Source organism: Cryptomeria japonica, chromosome 4 (assembly GCF_030272615.1).
Source record: "Cryptomeria japonica chromosome 4, Sugi_1.0, whole genome shotgun sequence".
Taxonomy (NCBI): domain Eukaryota; kingdom Viridiplantae; phylum Streptophyta; class Pinopsida; order Cupressales; family Cupressaceae; genus Cryptomeria; species Cryptomeria japonica.
The window spans coordinates 760683540-760707829 of NC_081408.1; the positions used below are offsets into that span (position 1 = coordinate 760683540).

A 24290-nucleotide genomic window follows, 5' to 3' on the forward strand; every position below is an offset into this window, starting at 1 on the left:
TTATTCAATAAATTGATATTTAATAATAACAATGTAAAATATATCTTAAACTTACAAAAACTGATCTTCAATAATAATAAATAAAATTGTCACTCGTTAAATGTTCAGGATATCGCCTCTTTCTTGCCACTGTCGAATGGCTGATCTCAGAGAGAAGTTTGCGATCAGATTCTTACTCACAAGTTTTTCATTTGTCATGGGAGATGTATCATGTCCGCAATCAAACCATCCTTGTATCGCCTCCTTCTCGTATGTAAAGCCGTCTGCAGCAATGTAAGGATCCTGCATAACTTCCTGCAAATCGGAACAATTATTTTTCTAACCATAAGCCGAATTATTAACTACAATGAAAACCTAATGAAGACAGATGAATGTGAAGTAATGAAATCAGATAAACGGGTAATTTCAACTAAAGAGTAATAGTGAAAGAATGCAGAAAAATTATCCTTGCCTGGAAGATTGGACAGAGGAAATAGCTGGGAACATGTATTTCCGGCTAAAGGATCCAAAAGTTTGTCAAAAGTTGCACTTTGTAAGGCATATTCCAAGGCTGAAGAATGACGATTCCGAGGCTGGGAACATGTATTTCCGGCTGAAGAATGAAGATTCCGAGGCTGTAAACATCAGATTTGGTAGAATAGTCAGCGTTTTTCAGGTATACCGGATCCATAACGAAAATGTGCCTTTGGGCTCCGATTCGGAGTACAGATCTCTTGGCAGAAGACGAGAGTACAGGCCGAAGTAGCTTATTTTGCTTACATAATTCTCGTCAAGGAATCTATTTTAGGGTTTCAGATGGCCGTGGATGATTGGATCTGGCCTGAAACTGTGCAAATATTGTAAAGCCGAGCATACTCCGGCTGCAATACGAAATCTAGTGTAGAAAGGGAGCGGCGGAGAGGCATCTTTGCAGCTGAGATGATCTGCAAGGCTTCCGTTGGACATATATTCGTATATTATACAATCTTGCTCGGAACAGGCTCCCACAATCCGTATCAAATGCGGATGCCGGATATCTTTGAAAATGTCAATCTGAACAAGAGAAGATTATACGAAAGCTGTAAGAAAACAAAGGAAAACGAAATATGCAATGCTTTAGATTATTTTAGTGTGTATACCTCGCTTTCGAAATCCCGCCGAAACTGAAAACCGTTCTCCTTGAGGATTTTGACTGCAACTGCTGTTTGTCTTATTTCGCCTCTGTACATAATACCGTAGTCTTCTTCTCCGAGTTTGAAATCGCTGGAGAAATCGCAGGTTGCTGCTTTTATTTCCTCAAAAGAGTATTTGCGGAATTCAAGGTAATTAGCTGAAGAAGAGGAGATTGGATTGTCGACTCGCGGCATTGAAAGCAAGCAATTTTGAAGATGTTGAATTTCGCCATCCTTTTGTTGCAAAATTCGGTAGTTATGCTCCTCCACGGTGGCGAAATTTCGGCGTGTTTCTTCGACCTCCCGCCTGGCTTCCTGTCGTTCACGGGAGCTTTCATTCAGTTTTGCTCCAAGTGACGTCAGTTTCTCCACCATTTCTTGAACTTCTTCTTCGACTGCGTTTCGTCGCCTTGTAAGGCTTTGGCATTTCTGTTCATAAAGCTTAAAAAGCGAGATGATATAGGTGAGTTTACTGGAGGAACAACAATTGTATCTGGCAAAGAGGAAATAGTTCCATACCTTGCGAATTGATATTATTGCAGCTGCCTCTGCTTTCTTGTGTCTCGCAATCTCATTTTTTAGTTCCTTATTTGCATTCACGACCGCTTCCAATGCTTCTGTAAGCTGAAGTTTCAGGACTTCGGCATCTTTATTCGCTTCCTGCTTTAGTTTTTAGTATTTTGTTAATTCCTTAGAATAAATGTCACATGCTTAGATCGTTAAATTTGATTAGATGATTCCAATTTCACAGATAAGATTTCTGAGAGTACATAAAAAGTCTTTAATTATGGCTTCCGTTTATTTGTGGCTAGACGAGAAGAAAGAAATGTATTACGCTTGAAGCAAATAATATGATCCGTAAAGTGTTGGAGATAAATTAATTATCCTCCTAGAAATTCTGTCTTTCATAAAGTTCCTCCACCCAGTGACTTCGAGAGCCTTCTTTCACCTGCCTAGCATTAATGCTGCATCTAACTTCTGTCTACAATAGACTTAATATTTAATATATATCTACCTATATATTGATTGAATTGAAATGAAATATTAGAGGCCTTTTATGGGTTTCTCTGTATTTGTCTCTCCCATGTCTCTTCTCTTGTCTCCTCTCTATATTTCTGTGTTTGTGTGTATTTCTGTTTTTTATCATGGTATCAGAGCCCATGCAAATCTTGGGCTGTGGATTGTGTCTTTATCAGAGGCGAAGGTGTTCAGGAGACCAGTGTCTCAATCCAGTTTGCAGACAATGGAAGAGAAATTGCTGAAGTGTTGGTGAGAAATGCTGTGTAAAGTCAATCATGTTTCCTAGTGCCATTAGATCGCAAGCGACATAAGAGAAGAATGTTGGTTGCTATAGAAGGAAAGGAGAAGCTGCTAGACGGAGATCACTGGACTGCAGAAAGTTTGAAGTGTTTTGAAGTGAAAGACTATTGAGCCACGAGTGAAGAGAGTGGGATCTGAGACAAAGGCTGAAATGGAGGCATGGAGTGGTGAGTGCTCCAGTTATGATATGCTCTGTTTGTGCTATTGTAATATGGTAGTGACTATGGAGAAATGAACCATTGTTCTAAAGCCATTGTTGAGGAAGTGACAAGGATGGAACTGTGCTCAAATCTGCGGAGCTCTATATTTCTAAGGAAGATGTAGTGTTAGAAATCACTGAAACCATTGTTGAAAGTTGTGTGCAAAGTGAAAGCTTGTCATTGGAGAAGGAGGAGAATCTAGTGACAATTATTAGTTGTAAGCTTTTCTTTTGGCTTGTATATCTGTGTCCTCTTGTGATGCATATAGGCTTGATTTGCATAAAGGAATTATGTGAATGTCTTGCATTCTAGATATTAGATGGAGTTAGTTGTGATTGGATGAGGTGTAAAGTGTTTGGTTGGAGGTGAAAAAAGTTGTTTCTAAATGTGAAGGTTATGTTGCTTTCTAAATAAAATTGTTGGAGTTTAAAGATATCCTCTAAGTGTGTCAAATTGTGAAGATTGGTGGAATTCGCAAAAGAATAGTTCAGTGTTGTTTGTGAAGTTAACAAGTGTGCTGATGTAAGGGGTGCATGATCGGTGGTACCCGACACCCCAGAGTTTCTGCTATACATTATTGATGAACCATGTATCTGAAAAGGATTCCTATAGAACTAGCGAGCACAGGTTACCCATGTGTCTCGATAGATGGAATTCTTTTTATATGGACTCAATAATTTTAGGAAAAATTTCCCCGTGATGAAAGTTTCCCCATTGTGATGGTCATTGGAACCATGTTAGAGCTGAGCCTCTTGTGATGGTTTGTGGTAAGCCAAAACCACTTGTTTGGGTAAAAAAACCCAAAGTAATATGAAATTCAAAGTGATTGTATCAGTTGGGGAAAACCCAAATGGTTATGGGTAAACCGGTTAAAAACCCAAAGTTACTGTAAAAGTGATGTTTGTAGCCAATCAGTTAAGGGTAAACTGTGAAAACCCAAAGCAATTAGGGGAAACAAAATTTCTTGTGAATGGGTACCTAAAAAGGCTTGAAGCCGGGACCCATCCTAATTCGATTATGGGGGGATATCAAAACCAATTCGATAATTAATTTATGGGAGGATGTTGGAGATAAATTAATTATCCTCCTAGAAACTTCTGTCTTCCAGAAAGTTCCTCCACCAAGTGACATCGAGAGCCTTCTTTCACCTGCCCAGCATTAATTTAATGTATATCTTCCTATATATTGATTGAATAGAAATGAAATATTAGAACCCTTTTATGGGTTTCTCTGTATTTCTCTCTCCCATGTCTCTTCTCCTGTCTCCTCTCTATATTTCTGTGTTTGTGTGTATTTCTGTTTTTTATCAAAAAGATTGTTCGAGAGGATTTACTCGAGATTCTGTAGGCTCGTGCTCCACATCATACGCTTGATCAAAATCTATTTGTGGCCTGTCTGCCGCTTCCAATTCTGAACAAAATTGATCAATCGCAGCCGTTATTTCCAAATCGTCCACTTTTTCTGTCCCAGCAGCCATAGAGTCTCACTGAAAATTTGACGTAGTTCGATTACTGTTGTTCAGATCCGGTCCGAAGTTTGCAGGAGAGCTAAAATAATTTGGTGAAGGTTTAACAATGGATGCTTCGGTTCGTTTCCTCAACCAATCTAAAATAGGAGCATGGAAATTTTAGATTGAAAACAAATAGAGATTTGAAGATATTAAATTTTCCGTGTAAGATAGTTTCCTTAATTAAATTTTATATTATTTTTTCAAATCAAACTATCTTACACAGCATTGATTAATTCGCAACTTATGCACTTGTTTTGTATTGAAGCCAAGCATCTAACAATTGTGCATTCGGACGCCAGACGACAACAAACAGGTGGGCTCATATATTTTCAAATCCGTGGACGGATTGCGCCAGGTAGAACCATAAATATACCCCCTTCAAATCACTATTCACAAATGCTGAGTCAATTTTATTGTTTCAATAATTGATTAACCATAAATATACCCCTCTTCAAATCACTATTCGCAAATGCGGAGTCAATTTTATTGTTTCAATAATTGATTAATTACATGATTGAAATGCGTTTATTATTATTATTTACATTTATTTTTTAGTATATATATTCATACAAATGTTGATCTCCTTCTCTTCACCCTTCTTGTAAGCTTCTAGGGCATCCTTGCTTACTTGGTTCAATGGAATTTTCTCCTCTAAAATCATCGAAACAACCAATTCATTTAAGAAAATAACATATAGGAAATTGATATACGCATCCAAACTCAATTGGATCAACGAAATACTTGTGTAGAAGTCCTTCAATACACATCTCTTCAAACAAAATAGAGATACAAGCACTGATACCCACAATAATACCTTTTATTCCTACATATACTTTTTTCTATCATGTCTACTAATGCATAAAATGGTAATGTTACCATCCATGTTATTTCTATGCTTAATCCTATCAATCAATATACCTATGTTCCACCTTTCTCTAATCTCTCATTTATTTCCCAAATCAACAATCAACCTTCTCCACCTCTCACTTACCACAAATTTTCATATACCTCTCTCTTCTTACTTTAGATTTTAAGATGCTTTCACTTCACAGAATTAAAATCACCTACATACATCATTAAATATGCTTACATGTTACAAAGAAAGGTATATTCCTATGTTATTGGTGATCCTCTACCTAGCATTATCCACACACTAATTTTTTATGAAAATTTGAACAAGGTGCGATTAATGTCATCACCACTAATCAATGTTCCCTAGTCACCATACCAACTAATGTTATATCCTCTCTCTCTCATAATCTAGACCTATCTCTCTACATCTCTCTCTCATAATCTAGACCTATCTCACTACCTCTCTCTCACATCCTTAGCTCTCTACTCTCTTTCTCCTCTCTATAGACACATCCCCTCACTCCCTACCTACCTCTATTTCTCTACATATACCTCTCTATCTCTCTTTACATACCTATATCTCCCTCCCTAACTATTTATCTCTCTCTCACTCTCTACTTTTATGTCCCTTCTATCCCCTCTCTACCTCTCTATCTCACTCTCTCTTCTCTCTCCCAAAATCTAGATCTATCTCTTTGCCTCTCTTTATCTCTCTCTCACTCTCTACTTTTATGTCCCTTCTATCCCCTCTCTACCTCTCTATCTCTCTTTACATACCTATCTCTCCCTCCCTAACTATTTATCTCTCTCTCACTCTCTACTTTTATGTCCCTTCTATCCCCTCTCTACCTCTATCTCACTCTCTCTTCTCTCTCCCAAAATCTAGATCTATCTCTCTACCTCTCTCACATCCTTAACTCTCTACTCTTTGTCTTTCATCCCTATACACACCTCCCCTAACTTCCTACCTACATATATTCCTCTACATATACCTCTCTCTCTGTGCATACCTCCTTTCCCTACTAGCTTATCATTCTCTACATACATCTCTCTTCCACCCACTATTTTTTTTCTCTCTCTCTCTCAGAACCACTCCTTTCTTTCCTCTCTACTTTTGCCTCCCTTCTATCCCCTCTCTACCTCTCCATCTCTTTCTCTTCTCTCTCACACAATATAGATCTCTCTCTACCTCTCTCTCTCTAAATACCTTCTCTCCCTCCCTACCAACTTATTCTTCTCTACATACATCTCTCTTATATCCTATTTTTCTTCCTCTCTCTCACGCTCTTTCTCTCACAAGATAACCCCTGCTTCCTTTCCTCTATACTTTTATCTCCCCTCTATCTCATCTCTACCTCTCTATCTCACTCTCTCTTCTCTGCCAAAATTTAGACCTATATCTTTACCTTTCTCTCTCACATCCTTAACTCTCTACTATATATCCTCCCTCTCTCTCTACACACCTCCCCTCACTCCCAACCTACCTCTATTTCTCTACATATACCTCTCTATCTATATCTACATACCTTTCTCTCCCTCCCTACCAACCTCTCTCTCTCTCTACCTATCTATCCATCTCTCTCTACTTCTTTATATCTCCCCTCTTCCTCTCTTTCTATCCATCTATCTCCTAGCCACTCTATTTCTATACCCTCTCACTCTCTTACTACCTATCATTCCCTTCATCTCTACTTTTATCTCACTTGTATCTCCTCTCTATATCACTCTCTCCTCTCTCTTTACATTCCTCCCCTCACTCCCTACCTACCTTTATTCTCTACATATACCTCCATCTCTCTTACATACCTTTCTCTCCCTCCCTACCAAGTTACATTTCTCTTACATACCTTTCTCTCCCCTTTCCCCATATTTATATCAATCTATCTCCTTGACCACTCTCTTTGTCTCCCCTCTCACTCTCTCTACCTACCTCTCCCTCCTCTCTCTATCTCTACCTCTCCACCCCTCCCTCCTTCCCTCTTTACTTTTATCTATTGTCTATCCCCTCTCTACCTCGTTATCTCACTCTCTCCCAAAATGTACACCTATCTCTCTACTTTCTCACATCCTTAACTCTCCACTCTTTGTCTCCTCTTTATCTAAACACCTCCCTTTTCTCCCTACATACATCCATTTCTCTACATATGCCTCTATATCTCTCTGTACATACTTTTCTCTCCTTCCCCACAAAGTTATCTTTCTCTACATACATCTCTCTTCAACCCTCTCTCTATAATCTCCACCCCTCCCACTCCCCCCTTCTCTACCTATCCATCTCCTTTTACTTATTTCTATCTCCTCTCTTCCACTCTTTCTATCCATTTATGTCCCCAATCACTCTCTTTGTCTCCCCTCCCACTTACTCTACCTACCTCTTCCTCCCTCCCTCTCTACTTTTATAAATAGAGAGTGAGTGGGAAGATAGATGGATAGAGAGAGGGAGAGAGGAGATAGATAGGTAGAGAGTGTGAGAGAGGAAAGGAAGGAGGGATCCAGATGTAGATATATATATATAGAGAGAGAGAGAGGGGATGGAAAGAAGTGGAGAGAAGAGGGTATGAGAGAAAGAGAGGGGGTGGAAGAGAGATGTATGTAGAGAAATATAGTTAGGTGGGGAGAGAGATAGTGAGATGTATATGTAGAGAAATAGAGGTAGGGAAGGAGTGAGGGGAGGTGTTTATAGAGGGAGAGAGAGAGAGGAGACAAAGAACTTAGAGAGGGGATAGAAGAATCTGAGTGATATAGAGAGAGAGATAGGTCTATATCTTGAGGGAGATAAAGAGAGTGATAAAATACTAATAGCAGCTTGTTGAGTACTAAAAATTGACCTAAGGCTGAAAATTTATAAGATCTTATCAAATCTAGAATCTACATTATAACTCCTAGAGATCTAAAACCACTCTCAAACATATTTTCAATATATACATGAAATATAACTTAAAGTATAAGAAAAGAAAAAGACATATTGAAATGTGACTTATACTTAAATTTTATATTTTATGTATGTATAAGTCATTTACAATATTAAAAATGTTAATTTTTACGTATATATAAGTCAATTTCAATATAATATAAATAGCATAAAAATAAATAGGATCCCCTTTTATTTTTGAAAGAAGATCTCATTTTTTACTAAATACGATCTTGTTTCTAAAATGAGATCCTATTTTTTACTAAATAGGATCCCACTTCTAGAACGAGATTCCATTTCAGAAAAAATGAATTTTAGCACTTTCTTTGGAATTCAATTTGGAAAAAGGTTTGGGGAGTCAACCCTTATCCTTGGACTTGGTTTGACCTGCAACTTGAAGGCCATGTTAGTGTCCATACAAGATATTGACTTTGGACACATATATGAAGGTCCTTTTGGCACATTTTTTTAAAGAAATTAAAACCAATTATAGAAGAGACTGTTAAGATTCCAAATAAATATTTTTTTTTTAAAATGGATTAATTTTTTTCTTTAATATAATTTCTAATTTGAAAGAGATCCATAAACTTGAAATAGCAGGGTTTCTTATTTTTTTAATAGCTTTATTTTGTTTTTTTTTGTTTTTTTTAAAATTATATGGTATCAAACTAGAGACAATTCTATATAATTTCAAAAATAAAATAAAATAAAATAGAAAGTTTAAGTCAAGTTATGCTTGTCGTACACAAGGGTTTTTCAAAACAACAATTAAATGCCTAATAAAAAATTAACAAAAAAAAAATATTGAGAAAAAAATTACAAAAAATATTGTTTATGGTAAAAATGGAAACAAAAATATTGAAAGACTAAATAGATTCAACCACAAAATCCTAGCCTAACAACAACAAAGATCCACCATAACATATGAAGATTACCTAAGACAAATGAGAATCAACAAAATCAGAAAGATTATACCATCACATCTCCGATAGGGTTTGGATCTCCATTATTCCTATCTCCATTGATCTTGCTTGATATATTTTCTCTTAGATTTTATGTGTGCATAAGAGCTCAACAAAGAATGGAAGTGTGGTTGCAAGTAGGCTTGATCACATATGAAAGTTTGAATGTTTGAATGCTTGAAGAAGAGGGATTTGATAATGAAAGAAGCATCTCCTTATATAGAAGATACTATAAGAAATGGAGGGATAAGATTAAGAGGTCTAAAAAATAAATGGTTAGCTAGGATTAAAGGGTAGGTAGAAGAAATAAGAAAATAATGAAAGGGTAGGTAGTGTATGAATTAAGAGATGAATGACATGTGTCATGGGTAGAAAAGGCTAATGAATTAATTAAAATAAATAAAGATTTATTTAATTAATAGAGGAAATGGGATTAATTAAATAAATAAGATATTTATTTAGTTTAATTTATTAAAAAAGGATAATTTAAATAAATAAATGTCTCTATTTAAATGAGAAATAAGGATAGAAGAGGGTAAATGAATTAATGAAATAAATAAAGATTTATTTAATTAATAAAAGAATTAGGGTAAAATAATTAAATAAATAAAAATATTTATTTAATTAGACAGGACAGTTTTAGGTGTCTACATTTTGCCCCTCTTTGAGACAATGCAGCTTGTCATATTGTTTCAAAGAAGATAAGATGGACTGATACAAAGTTGCCCCAAGATGGGAATGATATGCCCCCTCCAGAGATTGGATATCAATGTTTGAAAAGATCACAAACAATCTCTCGATAAGAAATAAAGGCTAGAAATGACTGACAAGATAGGGTAGAGTGACAGAGTTATTGGATAAAGAAGACTAACTCAAGAGATTAGGGCTAGGGAAGTCTATAAGATAGACTACAAGGGAAAACATCCTCATTGTCATCCACACACCTAAGAGATCAGAGTGCAGAGAGAGCAGAGAGTAGTCAAAAGTCAGTAGCGATGGCATTGGTGCACAAATTCGACCATGTTCACTGATATCAGAGGCCACTAGAGGCGGGAGAACCGGTAAGTACCACAAAACCTCCTTGTACTTTGTTGCATTAATTGTTGTCATAAATGCATGTTAGGTAGGCAATAAATGCACTTTATGTAGGTTGCAAAAACTTGTCAAGTAGGGGGAAAACGTTAAGGCACATCTGTATTGGTGTCAAGTGCATTTGGATAGGATAGGTGCGTCTGTGTTCAATGCAAGCACGTCTGTGAAGTTCAGGCACGTTTATGCAGGATAGGAGTGTCCATGTCAAACAAAGGCACGTCTGTGCAGAGCAGGTGCATTTGTGAAGTATACAAGCATGTTTGTTTCATGAATGCGCATTTATTTCTATAAGGTTGAATCGACAGTTATGTGATAAACATACATTGCTGATTGAATAAGCTACTGAGAGGATACACTCAAAAAGGTCCTCTAGGAAAGACTAGGGTAGCAGATAGGGCAGGGATTGACAATTCTATGATAGAACATACGCTACCAATCAGAAAACTACTCAAGAAGATACACTCAAGCAGATGCCCTGGGATAGGATAGATCAAGGCACTTTGTAATGAACAGGGAGTACCATAGAAATTGACAATTCGATGATAGAACATACGTTGCTAATTGGATTCGAGTGAAATTGACAATATTGTGATAGAACATACGTTGTCAGTTGGATAAGCTACTCAAGAGGATACACTCAAGTAGGTGCCCAAAAAGATAGGATCAAAGCAGCTCTTCATGATGAACAAGGAATGCTACTAGGATAGAAAGAAACACTTTATGATGAATAGGGAATACTACTAGGATAGAAAGTAGAACTTTGTGATGAACATGGAGTACCACTAGGATAGAGTGCCATATGATAGATATAAGCACTAGGATAAAAAGGAGCACTTTATGATGAACAGGGAGTACTACTAGGATTGACACAGTTGATTTGCTTGATTGTAGGAGGACCTACCTATGCTGGAGTCATGGGAGAGATTCCCTTTGACTCAGAGTTTATGACCAGAGCTGACATTCGAGGATAAAGAAGTAGTTGAAGTCATGGGACTACAATACATTTTGTATGTGCCTGAGTTTCAAGAAAAAATGGGGTTGCTGATTGAACTAGCTGAGAGATGGCACTCAAAGACTTGTATGTTTCATTTGTTGATGGGTGAGATGAAAGTCACCTTAGAGTATGTATATAGGATATTGAGGATACTGATTGTTGGGGAGTTAGTTCCTTATGTTCAAGATGGAGATAGGGATGCACTGAGATGAGTGTTTCAGGATCTAGGACTGGAGATGAGGGTTAGATATGTGACTTAGGATACCATGACAACTACAAGATTGGTGATACCGATGGTGCTGGCAGGAGCGATCAGTGGGTTCCTGTGTCCAGATAGGGTGACACGAGGGTTGGCAGTGGGATGGGGGAGGACTTTGGGGACATTGGTGACTAAGCACACCAGGTTTACATGGGAGTTGTGTATGCTGGTACACTATACTATGAGCTACATCAGATTGTATATCACGAATCACCAAGATTAGGATGCAGAGTGACATTGTTATGGGTATGGGCATATGAGCATCAGCCGGTTACAAGACTGATAGATTTTAAAGGGGGAGGACATGGGTACAACTATGTGCACCTGTATGATATGATTACTTCTCAGCCATGGATTGGGAAGCTAGAGTATTGGTGCAAGGTTATTGATGAGATAGATAGTGTGGTATGGGGGCCTTACTAGGATTGTTAGGAGTGGGAGGATGATGCAGTGGAGCTGCCATATGTATTCAGGAGTAGGTATCTAATCAATCAAACACCGTTTATTATTGAGAGGAAGTTAATAGATAGGGTATACAAGCAGTTCGATAGGATACAATGGATGTCATGGGGGTCTGGGATGTATGCACGGATAGTGAGGGATTAGGTGCATTTAGGGCCATTATTGTCATATGATTAGGCTGTGACACATTTGTAGGAGATGGTGTCGATGCCTTGGGATATTTGGGGAAATGTGGAGGATGCAGGGATGGATGCAGAGTACACTTCATATTGGGGAGAGTATCTCTTTCCACGACTAACAGATCTAGGGGAGTCGATAGAGGGAGATGGTGGAGGTGATGGAGATGATAGTGGAGATGGCAGAGGTTGAGGTCGACGATGGAGGTGGGACGTAGTGGTAAAGAGGAGAGTGGCTCAAAGGAGAGAGGGCAGAGAGGAGAGATAGGGTCATGTAGTGAGTGGTAGAGGTGGATTGTCATGATAGGTGCTAGCAGCCCAAGTTCCCAAATAGGTACAAGTATAGGGACAGGGATAGGAGCAACCACACGAGAAGCCACAGGGATAGGATGAGGGGAGAGAGGAGGAGGATGAGCTACTATCCTTGAGGGAGATCTTCTAGGGACAAGTAGATGAGATCCAGGATTTGAAGAGGGATATAGCTAGGCTCAGGAGACAGATGAGGGACACTGAGTGGTAGAGGGACCAGGCTATTCAATGCTACATGAAGGCTTAGACAACACTGAGGGCAGGCAAGAAGGCAGTAGAGGACATGGGGGTTGGATATGCCTTTGTTTTGTGGGTAGGGGAGGAGATAGCCTACTGGAGAGACCTGTACTATGGAGTGGTCCCATCAGATTAGTGGGCTATGAGCTTTTGGAGACCATCGTAGATGATGATGACCTCTGGAGGGAGAGACAGGAGACAGGCATCTAGTGTTAGGTTTATGGGTCCTCCACCACCACCAGATAGAGGGGGTAGGAGAGATGATCTTGGGGCGGGTCCTTCTAGGTCTCTGACTCCATTGGGGCCAACCAGTTCTGACAGAGGGAGTTCATCATAGCCTTAGAGGGCTCCCTATATATCCATTTGGTACCATTTTGTATGACAACACCTTCGGTGATTGTAGCCATATAATTTTGACATCATTGTATCATGACACTTATGATTTTTGATATATATATATGAGATGATTCTTGCAACAACTATATGCATGTGTACCTATGTGATGCATGTTTCTATGTGTCAAATGCAATTTATGAGATACATATATCTATGATGCTTATGATATGGATGCAAATATGTACATGATGAAATGCAATATATTTTTGTTCTTTTATATTTTATATGTTATGCAAATGCAAATGTGAATGTATGAAATGCAAATGAATATGGTAATGCGAATAACGATTTACATAATGAGAATGTAAATTGTGCTAACATGTGTTGTGTGCAGAATGTGATGCAATTATGATATCTATATGTATGTATGAAATGCTAATATGTGGTAATGCAGGTGCAATCTACATGAAATGCAGATATTTTTGGCATGTCATTATACTCAGTCATGTGATAATGGGCTACACAGACTCAGGGATGATGGAGGTCAATCAAGAAAGGGGGCTGAAAGATAGAATATATGGAGGTGAAAGAGCTTCTTGTAATATTATCATCATGGAGCTTTATTATGAAAAATAGGTTATGATAATCGAGGTATATGTTCAACCCAGAAAGTCATTGTACCTATTTGTATGGAGATCAAATAGTCGCAAACAAGGAATGCCCTAGTTCACACTAGACTCATAGTGTCCTCATATCCTTGAAAAAGTCATAGCATTACTAAGAGACAATCCATAGACAACAAAGAAAAATAGGTGATGATACCCCATCCTCACCTTTCTAGTCAAAGACATCCTGGAGATAAAATCTCTAGTCAAAGACATCCCAAAAAAGCTAAAAGACATGTAACCAAAAGATAAAATCAAAAGAAAACCAAGACTTGACACTAATATCCACTATAGCCCTCAAGTTTAGTGTCTCTTGTCACTTGTATAAGTCTATTTTATTGTGGTCACAATGTTTTCTTTCATAAAAGGATAGATAGCACTGAACCATAATGTTGTCTGAGCCTGTTGAAATATTTGATTTGTTGAAGCCCATTGCTACTTGCATCTCATTTGAAACTGACTGAATCAATAAAATTGATACTTTATTGCAAAGAAGATGAAACTTTATTCTAGATTTGTGATGCAAGAGTTGCTTTCAGAGAGTTTTTTAGTGACGAACCTTTGCCAATTGGCAAATTCTGCATGAATAGTATGGGGCAACAATCATGGTCAAATTGTCTAGAATGTCAGGGTTAACGACACACTGTAGAATCTGGCTTCATCATTGACCACACACCATCAACGTGCATGCCCGTAATATTTTCCTAGAATCACTTGGACGTGGGTATTAGATCACCTCAGTTATTCACCAGCAATAGTAAAACGACCATGTACCCAGGACCTAATTCGCCAATGGTAAATTAAATGTTCATTGCACGCGTTGGCCAAATTTGCCAATATCAATTAAAACATTATAAGCATTTGAGGACCCATTTTTCCCTGCTTAAATTAAATGTCCATTGCATGCCCATGCAATTCACCAAAAATGCAATTAAATTAAATGTTTATTGGCAATTGTGACGCCTGGGCCCCGCGCAATTCACCAAAAATGCAATCATGGATTTCTATAAATACACTCTTTCTTACACTCTTTCTTACAATTTGTTCATGTCTGATTAGTAAAGTGGGAGCTCTCAAGTCTCGATTCACATTCTACAAATTGAGTTGGAAAGTCGAACTTCATTCACATTGTAGGGTGGAGGGCCAGAGTTACAATCCTACAACATAGGCCTAGGCATTCCTGATTCCTTATTTAGAGAATTGAGAAGGAATAAAGGTGAGTAATCATTTCTTCATACTTGATAGTATTAGTTTTAACTTTTAATTTGTAGTGAGAGGTCAAGACTCAATATGTCATAGTCAGACATGGGTGAGACTCCTCAGGGTGGTGAAGGGATTGAGATGTCACACAAGGATGAGATTGAGACTCCTCATGGTGGTGAAGGGATTGAGATGTCAGAAAAGGGTAAGACTCCTTAGGACGGTGAAACTGAAGGGATTGAGAGGCCATAAAAATGCCCAAGATACTACCATAAAGTCTTTCTTTGGAATTGCCAAAGTTTTTGGTCCATCAACTTCTGTAGTTGCAGAAGCCATTCACGGTAGCTCACCACCACCACAAGGTGGGATTGTCATTGAGTTAAGTGCATCAAATGAGGATGACAATACCGACATGGCAGAAGATGTTGTAAGGAATACACACAATGAGATAATTCACTTGGATGCAAATACTAGTACTGAAGATGATGTTGGTAGGAAGAAAAGAAAAAGAAAAGTAAAATTGGGGCGAGAGTGGGAGATGACAAGGAGTTTTAAGATTGATTGGGTAGAAAAGTACCCATTCATTGAACCAGTCCTAAACAATGATGAACAACCAACAAAATGCAGCTGTAAGATTTGTAGCTGGAAAACTAAAGGAGAGAAGAAGATACATCTAAAGCTTGACACCATAGAAAAGCATATTGGTAAGGTTTATGAAAAACAGATCATAGATGGAAAGGAAACACGAGTAGTAAGATGGAAATCAAAGGAAGAATGTCTTCATGTTAAGTATGTCACGGAATATGAAGAGCATAACCACAAAATGACACTGATTGGTAATAGTGGATTTGGAAATATAATCAAGGCTGGGCTTGAACATGCAACAAAAGATGGAAACCTGGCAAAGACTGTTTAGATGAGTGTTGTCTTTCATATTATGTCAAGAGGGCATCTTATGAAATATTTCCCAGAATTTAGTAATTTAATATCTTTTTTGAATGTTCCTCACTATCCTATGTGACATTGGTCAATAAATGCTGAATGGGAAATGGCAAACTGTCTCGCTGAGGTGAAAAAGCAAAATTTACAAGAGAGTGTAAAAGATTCAAATTTCATTTCATTATCCATAGATGAAGTTACTGCAATAGATATCACTGTTTGGGTTTGTATACATGTGTATATCGTAAAAGAACACGTCTGTCGAGCTCATCTACTCTGTGTTCATAAAATGAGGGGCAATTCAATAGCAAAAAAATTATATTTGGAAGTTAAGAAAGCTTTGAATAAAATTACTAGTATGGATGACTTGACAATTGCCAAGAAGTTGGTGTGTGTTGGAGTAGATGGAGCTACAGTAATGCAAGGTCAAAGGACCCGTCTTTGTGCAAGATTACAAACTAGTATTGCACCATACATGGTTGGCATTGAGTACATGGCCCATAGAATGAATTTAGCATATAGAATTGTAAGCAATTTCCCTACAGTGTCAAAAGTTGAAGATCTAGTCCACGAGCTCCACTCATACTTTTGTCGAAGTCCTAAACATTTTGTAGAATTTCATATTTTTGTTGAGGGAGTAACAAGAGGAAACAAGCTTCTCAAGTATATTGAGACCAGATGGATCTCCTTGCATCGACCATTGGAACGAGTTCTAACAGAATATCAATCCTTGATTGGACTAATGTATGAGCAACACCTCATAGTACACAAAGCTCCTGATCTCTTACATAAGTTAAGTGATATAGAGACTCTGTTAACTTTAGCTAGTCCTCTCCCCATGCTGGATTCAATAAACAAACTTGTTAAGAAAGCCCAATACAGAACTATGTATATCAATGAGTATAGCACTCTACATAAAATGGCATGCTTGAGCTTGGATGGTCTATATTCAGATCTAACAGGGTGAAGCCCAAATTTTTTTAGGTGGAAGATAATTATAGATTTGAATCATGCTGAAATTTTTTTACATTTCAATACAAAAAATGAGCTATGTGTCTTTTTAAAAGTATTTTAGATACCAATGCACCAATCTAAGACGGGCAAGCGAGGCAGAGCACTACTAGTTAAAAAGGAATATGTTGACAATATTGTTAAATCTGTTAGTGATAATTTGAAGTCTATTGCATATGAACTTGCAACTGAGATTCGTGAAAGATTCCCTCAAGAAGAAATACTTGAAGCCCTGGGTTGTGTGTATCCTCAATTTTGGCATTCAATTGGAGATAATCCAAATGATGCAAAGATGTATCATACAAAACTAAAGGAATTGATATTGACATTTTCAAAAGATGCATAGTGCAATGGACATCCAATAGAAGGAATTTTAAATTCAGATCATCTTAGAAAACAATGTAACAATTTGCATTGGTTATGAAAATGCAGTTGGTTAACTTGGAGAATCCATTTGAACCTGGATCAATCACAAGGCTTTAGAAAATCATAGATCAAAGTGAAGTATTGCGTATTGCAATACCAGAATATTTGAAACTTTCTGATTTATGTCAAACAATGATATTGGGGTCGGTGGAAGATGAGAGAGTTTTTAGTGCATTAGGGCTTTTGAAATCAAAGATTAGAAACAAATTAGAAAAGAATTTGGAAACTTTCTTGAGGTTGTTTGTAACCCAGTATAATGTTAGAGATTTTCCATATGATAGGGCACTGGCAATCTGGAATTCCATCTGTGAAAGACGAGGGGTGTGAAACACTTTAAAAGTAGTGGTGTTACTGCTAGTGCTAGTGTTGAGACAAATGAATATGATGGATCGCAGACTTAGAGTCAGCATGAAGATGAAGACATTTTTGAATACCCAATTCAGAATGAACATGAACCTGTTAGTACTAGTTAGTTTCCGGATCTTGACTCCATTTGGGATATGGAAGCCTCAAAGTGAGTCACTGAAGTGAATTAGCAGTCATTTTATAGGTATTTATAATTATACTACGGTTCTTGAGTCATATTACAATTTCAATTTGCAAAATTGCAATACTATAGTTGTCATTGATGATTTTTGATATTGTATTCCTTGAATTTGTTCATATTTTTAATTGTGAATTTGAATTATTACTAAACAATTGAATTATTAGTAAATTGGTATTTGGTTCCACATTATGTTGAATATGAAATGCAACAATTTATGTCACAAGATCCATAAAATTATTCATATTGCATAACTGTTACTGCTAGAACCTTTCTACTATTCTATATTAAATCCTTAACATGATGTTCATGTTGATTAGGGTTTTGTGTTTGTTTTTTGTCTTAGTTGGCTAGTAAACCGAAGTTGTCATGCATTGAAAATCTGAGTTGTCCTCTCTTAATTTTTCCATGTCAACATCAAGTGTTGTCAAATGGTTGGTCAGACATGTTTAATGTTTCATCTCTAACTCGCAGATAAATTTCACGTTTAACAATTTAAGTGGCGACTTAGTGAGTGTTGGTTTGGGTTTAAATCGTGAGGTCTCTAGGTTTTTGAGTGTTAGCATTTTATGTTAGTGACCTAGAGATTGTTAATGAAATTTCTTTGGTCGCAAGGTCTCGAATTGGTTTTATGCCATGCATTATAGCCGCGAGAGTTAGTGAGGAAGTACTAAGTCATTAATGGTCTATGTGCCACTACTCGTGCCTATTTATGATAGTAAATTAACATAAAACATTGATTTTTGTTGTTACTTGCTGGGTCGCTACAGTCAACAGAAAAAGTTTTGAGATTTTATGGTTATCGCTAGTTCACAAGTCCTTTATCATCAAGTCAGTTTAAGTCACGAGCTTGCGAGTACTAGGAGATTTTATTTTTCGCTACCTCGCAAGATGTTTTGCACTTGACCATTTTATATTGCGAGGTTGCGACTGGGTGTGATTTTATGTTGTCACAAGGTTGTGAGGTGTTAGTGGTTAAGTCATTTTAATTTGCGATCATGCGATGTGGTTGGTATCATAGCCTAGTTGGTTTTGTCACTTGCTCGCAGGTTTTGAAGTTGTTTAGAATTTTAAGTTGTGATCTAGCGATAGGTAAGTTTTGGTCTGATTTTGTGGTCATCGCATGCTCGCAGGTTTGTAAGTCTTAAGTTTAAAAGTGTTGCGAGCATGCGATGGTGGTTATGTGTCTTGTTTTCATGGGATCACAAGGGTTTAAGTCAAGTTAAGTTTCTAGTTGCGATCTTGCAATGACATAAGTTATTTTGTTAGATTTGTAGTGGTCGCCAACTCCCAGGTAAAGAAAGAATATTACAAATGTTGTTGCGAGGTTGCGACTAAAGGGCTTGATGAAGATCAATGGCTATCGCTCACTGGTGAGATTATTTGAGAATTTATAAAAGGGGTTGCGAGCTTGCGATTAAGAGGATTTGGTAGCATTGTCGCTAACTCACCGGTTCCTTTCCAAATTGTTATAATCGATTGCGAGTCTGCGATTAAAGATGGGGATTGACACATGGACTTGTTTGCCAGGTTTTGTAAAAGTTTTGAATGACAATCGCCAATAAAATTCCACAGTAGCTACTGCTAGTTCATGCAAGTGTGGCAATTAATATTAATGAGACTTGAGAGAAGTGACACTGCCCAAATACCATAAATTGCATGATCGAGCTGAGATTTTGACATTTGTATAATTGCATTAATGCCACACTAGCTAGTTCATGCAAGTGTGGCAAACCACAAATGACAATTAATGAGACTTGAGAGAAGTAACGATGCCCAAATACCATTTTATGTTGTGAGGTTGTGACTGGGTGTGATTTTATGTTATCGCAAGGTCACAAGGTGTTCACAGTTAAGTCATTTTAATTTGCGATCACATGATGTGGTTGGTATCACAACTTAGTTGGTTTTGTCACTTGCTCACAAGTTTTGAAGTTATTTAGCATTTTAAGTTGCGATCTGGTGACAGGTAAGTTTTGGTTTGATTTTGTGGTCATTGCATGCTCACGAGTTTGTAAGTATTAAGTCAAAAAGTGTTGCGAGCATGCGATGGCGGTTAAGTGACTTGTTGTCATAGGATCGCAAGGGTTTAAGTCAAGTTAAGTTTCTAGTTGTGAGCTTGCGATAAAATAAGTTGTTTTGTTAGATTTGTAGTGGTCGCTAGCTCACAGGTAAATAACAAACATTACAATTGTTGTTGCAAGGTTGTGACTGAAGGGCTTGATGAAGATCAATGACTATCTCTCACTCGCGAGATTAATTGAGGATTCATAAAAGGGGTTGCGAGCTTGCGATTAAGAGGATTTGGTAGCATCATCGCTAACTCACTAACACATGGACTTGTTTGCTAGGTTCTGTAAAATTTTTGAATGACAATCGCAATCAAATAGAAGGGCATGAGTTCAAATTTCGCTCGAGTACTTTAGCTTTAATGTTTTGAATTTGAATTAATGTCACAGTAGCTAGTTCATGCAAGTGTGACAATTAATGAGAGTTGAGACTTGAGAGAAGTGACGGCACCCAAATACCATAAATTGCATGATTGAGCCAAGATTTTGTATAATTGCATTAATGCATTCTATCTTCAAGGTAATCCAGTGAATTGATCTCTGCAACAACGTTGGAGAATTCAGAGTGTTGGGTGTGGGAAAATTTCAGAAAATTGGTTAAGTTTTTCTCCTGTAGCTAAAATGAGCTAGGTGACGAGTGGAACTAGAGCTTCCAAGCCCAAGCCCAAGCCCAAGACCATGACAAGTGGAGCAGGAGGACCTTGAAGTTCCAAGGCCAGTCCCACTGAGGAAAAGATAGTTAAGAAATACAAAGAAGAATTTATAGATTTGATGTTAGGGACTTCTGCTGCCTTGAATACAAATGATTTGGCATGGAAAGATTTATGGAGCCAATGTAGAAACCCTACCACGATTAATATGATTGGTTCTTCTATGTTTAATTATTTCTGGAATAATAGGGTTAAGGGTATCCCGATGTCAAACCCTTGGGATTCAAATATGGCAAAGTTACTTGTGCCAGGTGTATATGTTGATGTGGATTTGATCAAAGAGTTAGCCAAATGGTATTGCCCAATATCTAGGGTAATTAGAAGAAAGAACCAGTCTGCCCTAGTTTCAATTAACAGAGCTAGCTTTGTTAAAGCTTTCCAAATTACTGGTACTGCATGTACATATATAGATTTGGAGTGGATTGTAGAGGATTATGACAAATACAAAGGTGTTATCAAGAAGCATGAAATCCCCTGATACATGCCTAGGGTGAATAGGAAGTCGGTTATAATTCCAGAGAGTATCAAACCACCATTTGACATCACATATTTCCACCATTATATGCATTGTACAATCTATGGATTATGCAGAGTGTTGGGTTTTGATGGAGATTCAACAGTGTCAATTGAATTACTAATGATGGCTATGGACATTCAACACCCAAATATTAACAAAGATTACGATTATGTGGGCTATGTGGTTGAACACATTCATAATGCTCTAGTTGAAATTCAGAGTGGTGCACCCAACCCTACATTCAAGAATTATTCATTGTTGATGCATTTAATCTTGTTCTATAATGTTGAGTTCATGGATAAAGAATTGGAGCTTTTCTAAGAAGAATTGGGTGTCTTAATGCCAATAAAAAGATGGACCCAGGTTTGGGACAATAGTTCTCCCCATTCTTCTTTCCTTTTCTTTGAAAATTGGATTGTTTCACCAATTATGGAAATGCTAGGAATAAATAGGGAATGATTATCAATTAATGTTAGGAGATTTTTTAGACCTTACTAGTTTGTTCCAAACTAGTCTATTTCACATAACTGGGGAGACTTTTATTTTTTTTTATGAATTTACTATGATCAGAGTCTATGGGTGTCCTCAGCCTCCCCATATTTTACCAAAATTTGTTCCAATTAGGATTTCTTTTATGGAGTTTATCTGGCAATTGACCCTAGTTGAAAAAGAATACCTTGATAAACACAAGAATCGTTCTCTTTCTCCTAGGCTTTGGGTTGCATCTAATTTTACCATTGGTAGGAGTTCCTTTGATGAAGTAAACAATTTCCTTAAATAGTATAGGTTGGTTAATGTTGTGTCTAGATTCTATGATCCAGAACAATTTATTAAAGTTATAATGCCAAAAAAGACACCTTGGGCCATAATAAAGGACCATGAACCATTGGGTGATGAAGATGTGGTTAGAAATTTGCTGAGAAAAGATAAGTACAAGAAAGGAGAAGAAAATGGAAAAATTTGATGAGAGTTGAAGCAAAATTGAAGGTTGCTGACCCTAGTTTCTCAGGTTTTTGCCTTGATAGCCCATACCTAGAGAGGATTAACAAAATGTTGAGTTTATATGAAACTTTTATCGAACAAATGCCTCAAATTCCAAATTCAAGATGGAAATTCTTCACATGGCAAGAGGTCACCTAGTGTGTCTCCTGATGATGTAGAGAGTGGGGATGAAGTTCAATCTACCCTAGCTACAAAGAAACAAAAAACCAGCAAGGTCGGTACAATTGTGAGGAGAGACCCTACTAGAACAATTGTTATAGAATAAGGACAATACTTTCATCAAATAAGGACACATATCAGAGAAGCATAGCAGAATGAAGAACAGGGAGAAACAAATGAAGCCCTTGCTCAAGGCTTTGATGAGCATGTGATGTTGTCAAAATGAGTTCATGAAAGATGATGACTTTATTAAGTCAGATGAATTAAAAAAAAAAATTTACAAGATTGAAAAAAAAACAATTAAGACAAAATCTGATCATAGAGGAAGCAAATGAAGAAAAGAAACAAGAGATACTAAGGCACTGCAGGAATATGATCTTAACAGGAAGCAAATATCTGTGGAATAGGAAAGATAATTGATTAAGAGTACTGGTATGATTATGATGCTTGACTGGGATATCCAGTCTATTTTTATTATTGATCAAATTAGGAAGCAAGAGGACCCAATGTTTAAAACTAAATTTGAAATTGGAGATGTAATAAGAGGAACATGATTTAATCCTAAGTCAAAGACACTTGTGGCTTGGTCTTTGGCCCCTTCCACTCAAAAACCCCACCTTCTAAATATCCAAGTAGAAAAGAAAGCTGATAGAATGATATGGAACTTGCAAAACACAACTAACACAAAGATTGCCTCATTTTTTACTCAAGTGTCTTTCATGAATTTTTCAAAAATAGAGGATTTGTCAAGAAGATACATAGAAACATATACCCAATTGATTGCATTGTCTAAAAAATATGAAGAGACACTGATGAAGAAGGGTGCTCTGGAGGAAGAGTTAGTGGAGTTGAAAGAAAAAATTGCAAATGAGCCCCCTCCAATATAGATTACAGAACAAGTACAAGAAATACCAGCTGATGTGACAACAAAAATGGAGGAATCAGGGAAAATTGAAAATCTTGGAAAGGAACAAAATGTCAAGGCTATCTCTATTGTGTTAAGAAATCTGAAACACAAGATTAATGTATTGAAAGGAAAATTGATGGTAGTGCACGATTTGTACATTTTTTTGAAAGAGGTAAGTAAAACATCCTCTGAGGCTATTGCTTTTCTTGGACCTTTGTTCAATGTTTGGTCAGGAAGAAGTAGATTAATGGATAAGCCAGATACTAAAATGATGTGTAGTGATGCGCTCCCTCCCAAGATCAATGACACTAAAGACATGGTGGAGGTAATGAATGCAACTTGTGCATTTTCACAGAGAAGGATGTGCTTATAAATGAAAAATTGCAGACATTTGGGGAGGGTTATAGTAAATTGGTGCCTTCAATTTATGGTAGTAATGGAGATTTGAAATTAGTTTCTAATTGGACCAGTGAATTTGATTTGATTTTGGAGCCAAAAGAAATAATCAAGCATGTAAATGAATAGGTTGATGCTAATTACCTTAACAGTATGCTTGATTCACTATTCAAGGTTGAGGTTGACCATGCAAAGTTTATTGTTGAGTCCAGGGCAGTTACAGATACCAGACAGATAGATTTAGTTGCAAAGTTGAAAGAGGTAAAGGCATTCAGTTGGCCAACACACAAAGAGGTGGACAGGTGGAAAGCCATGCTAAAGCCAAAGAAGAAATCTCAGGTTGAGGTTGCTACCCAAGATTCCTCACAGTAATCCTATGCTTGCTGAATCCTCACCTTATAAAAGGATTCCAAGATTAATTTTAGAGGGATGGCTACTTTTTCTTTTTGATCGGTAGAATGGGATGGCCAGTTGGCCACTTTTATTGATCTTGAACTTGAAAAATCTTATATAGTTATAATAGCGCAACTATTCAAGAATTTGATAAGTGCATAGTTGAATCACATTATGAATTTACTTTCTAATATCATTATGAATATATGTTGGCATTATGAGAACCGATATGAAGACATGATGACATTGTATGTTGTCATTGATGTCAATATGCTGAAAACTAGTATGGAGATTGTTGGCATTATGGGAACCGGTATGAAGACATGATGACATTGTATGTTGTCATTGATGTCAATATATTGAAAAGAAAGAGAACTGGTATGATTGTAAACCGATATATGTGTTAAGGAGAACTCTTATGTTGAGATGTGAACTGGTACATGGAATGTGATATGACTACCAGTTGGTGGTCTCAACTTCGAGGTCTTCGGTTGAAGTATTCCAAGCCTATGTGACTCTACCAATGACATTTTGTGATGAGTTAGCATTATAATGAAGAACAGATCATGTTGCCACATTAG

The 24290-nt window shown here is 37.2% G+C and overlaps 1 protein-coding gene across 1 annotated transcript; it reads right to left on the reverse strand.

Annotated features, from left to right (window-relative positions):
• Nucleotides 1-783: 783 nt before the first annotated feature.
• Nucleotides 784-4148, reverse strand: LOC131875372 (U-box domain-containing protein 70-like). The gene is made up of 4 exons (XM_059219476.1): nucleotides 4005-4148; nucleotides 1671-1811; nucleotides 1119-1580; nucleotides 784-1032 (listed from the first exon to the last, which is right to left on the reverse strand). The coding sequence occupies exons 1-4, from the start codon at nucleotides 4146-4148 to the stop codon at nucleotides 784-786; spliced, it is 996 nt and encodes a 331-aa protein (XP_059075459.1).
• Nucleotides 4149-24290: the final 20142 nt, after the last annotated feature.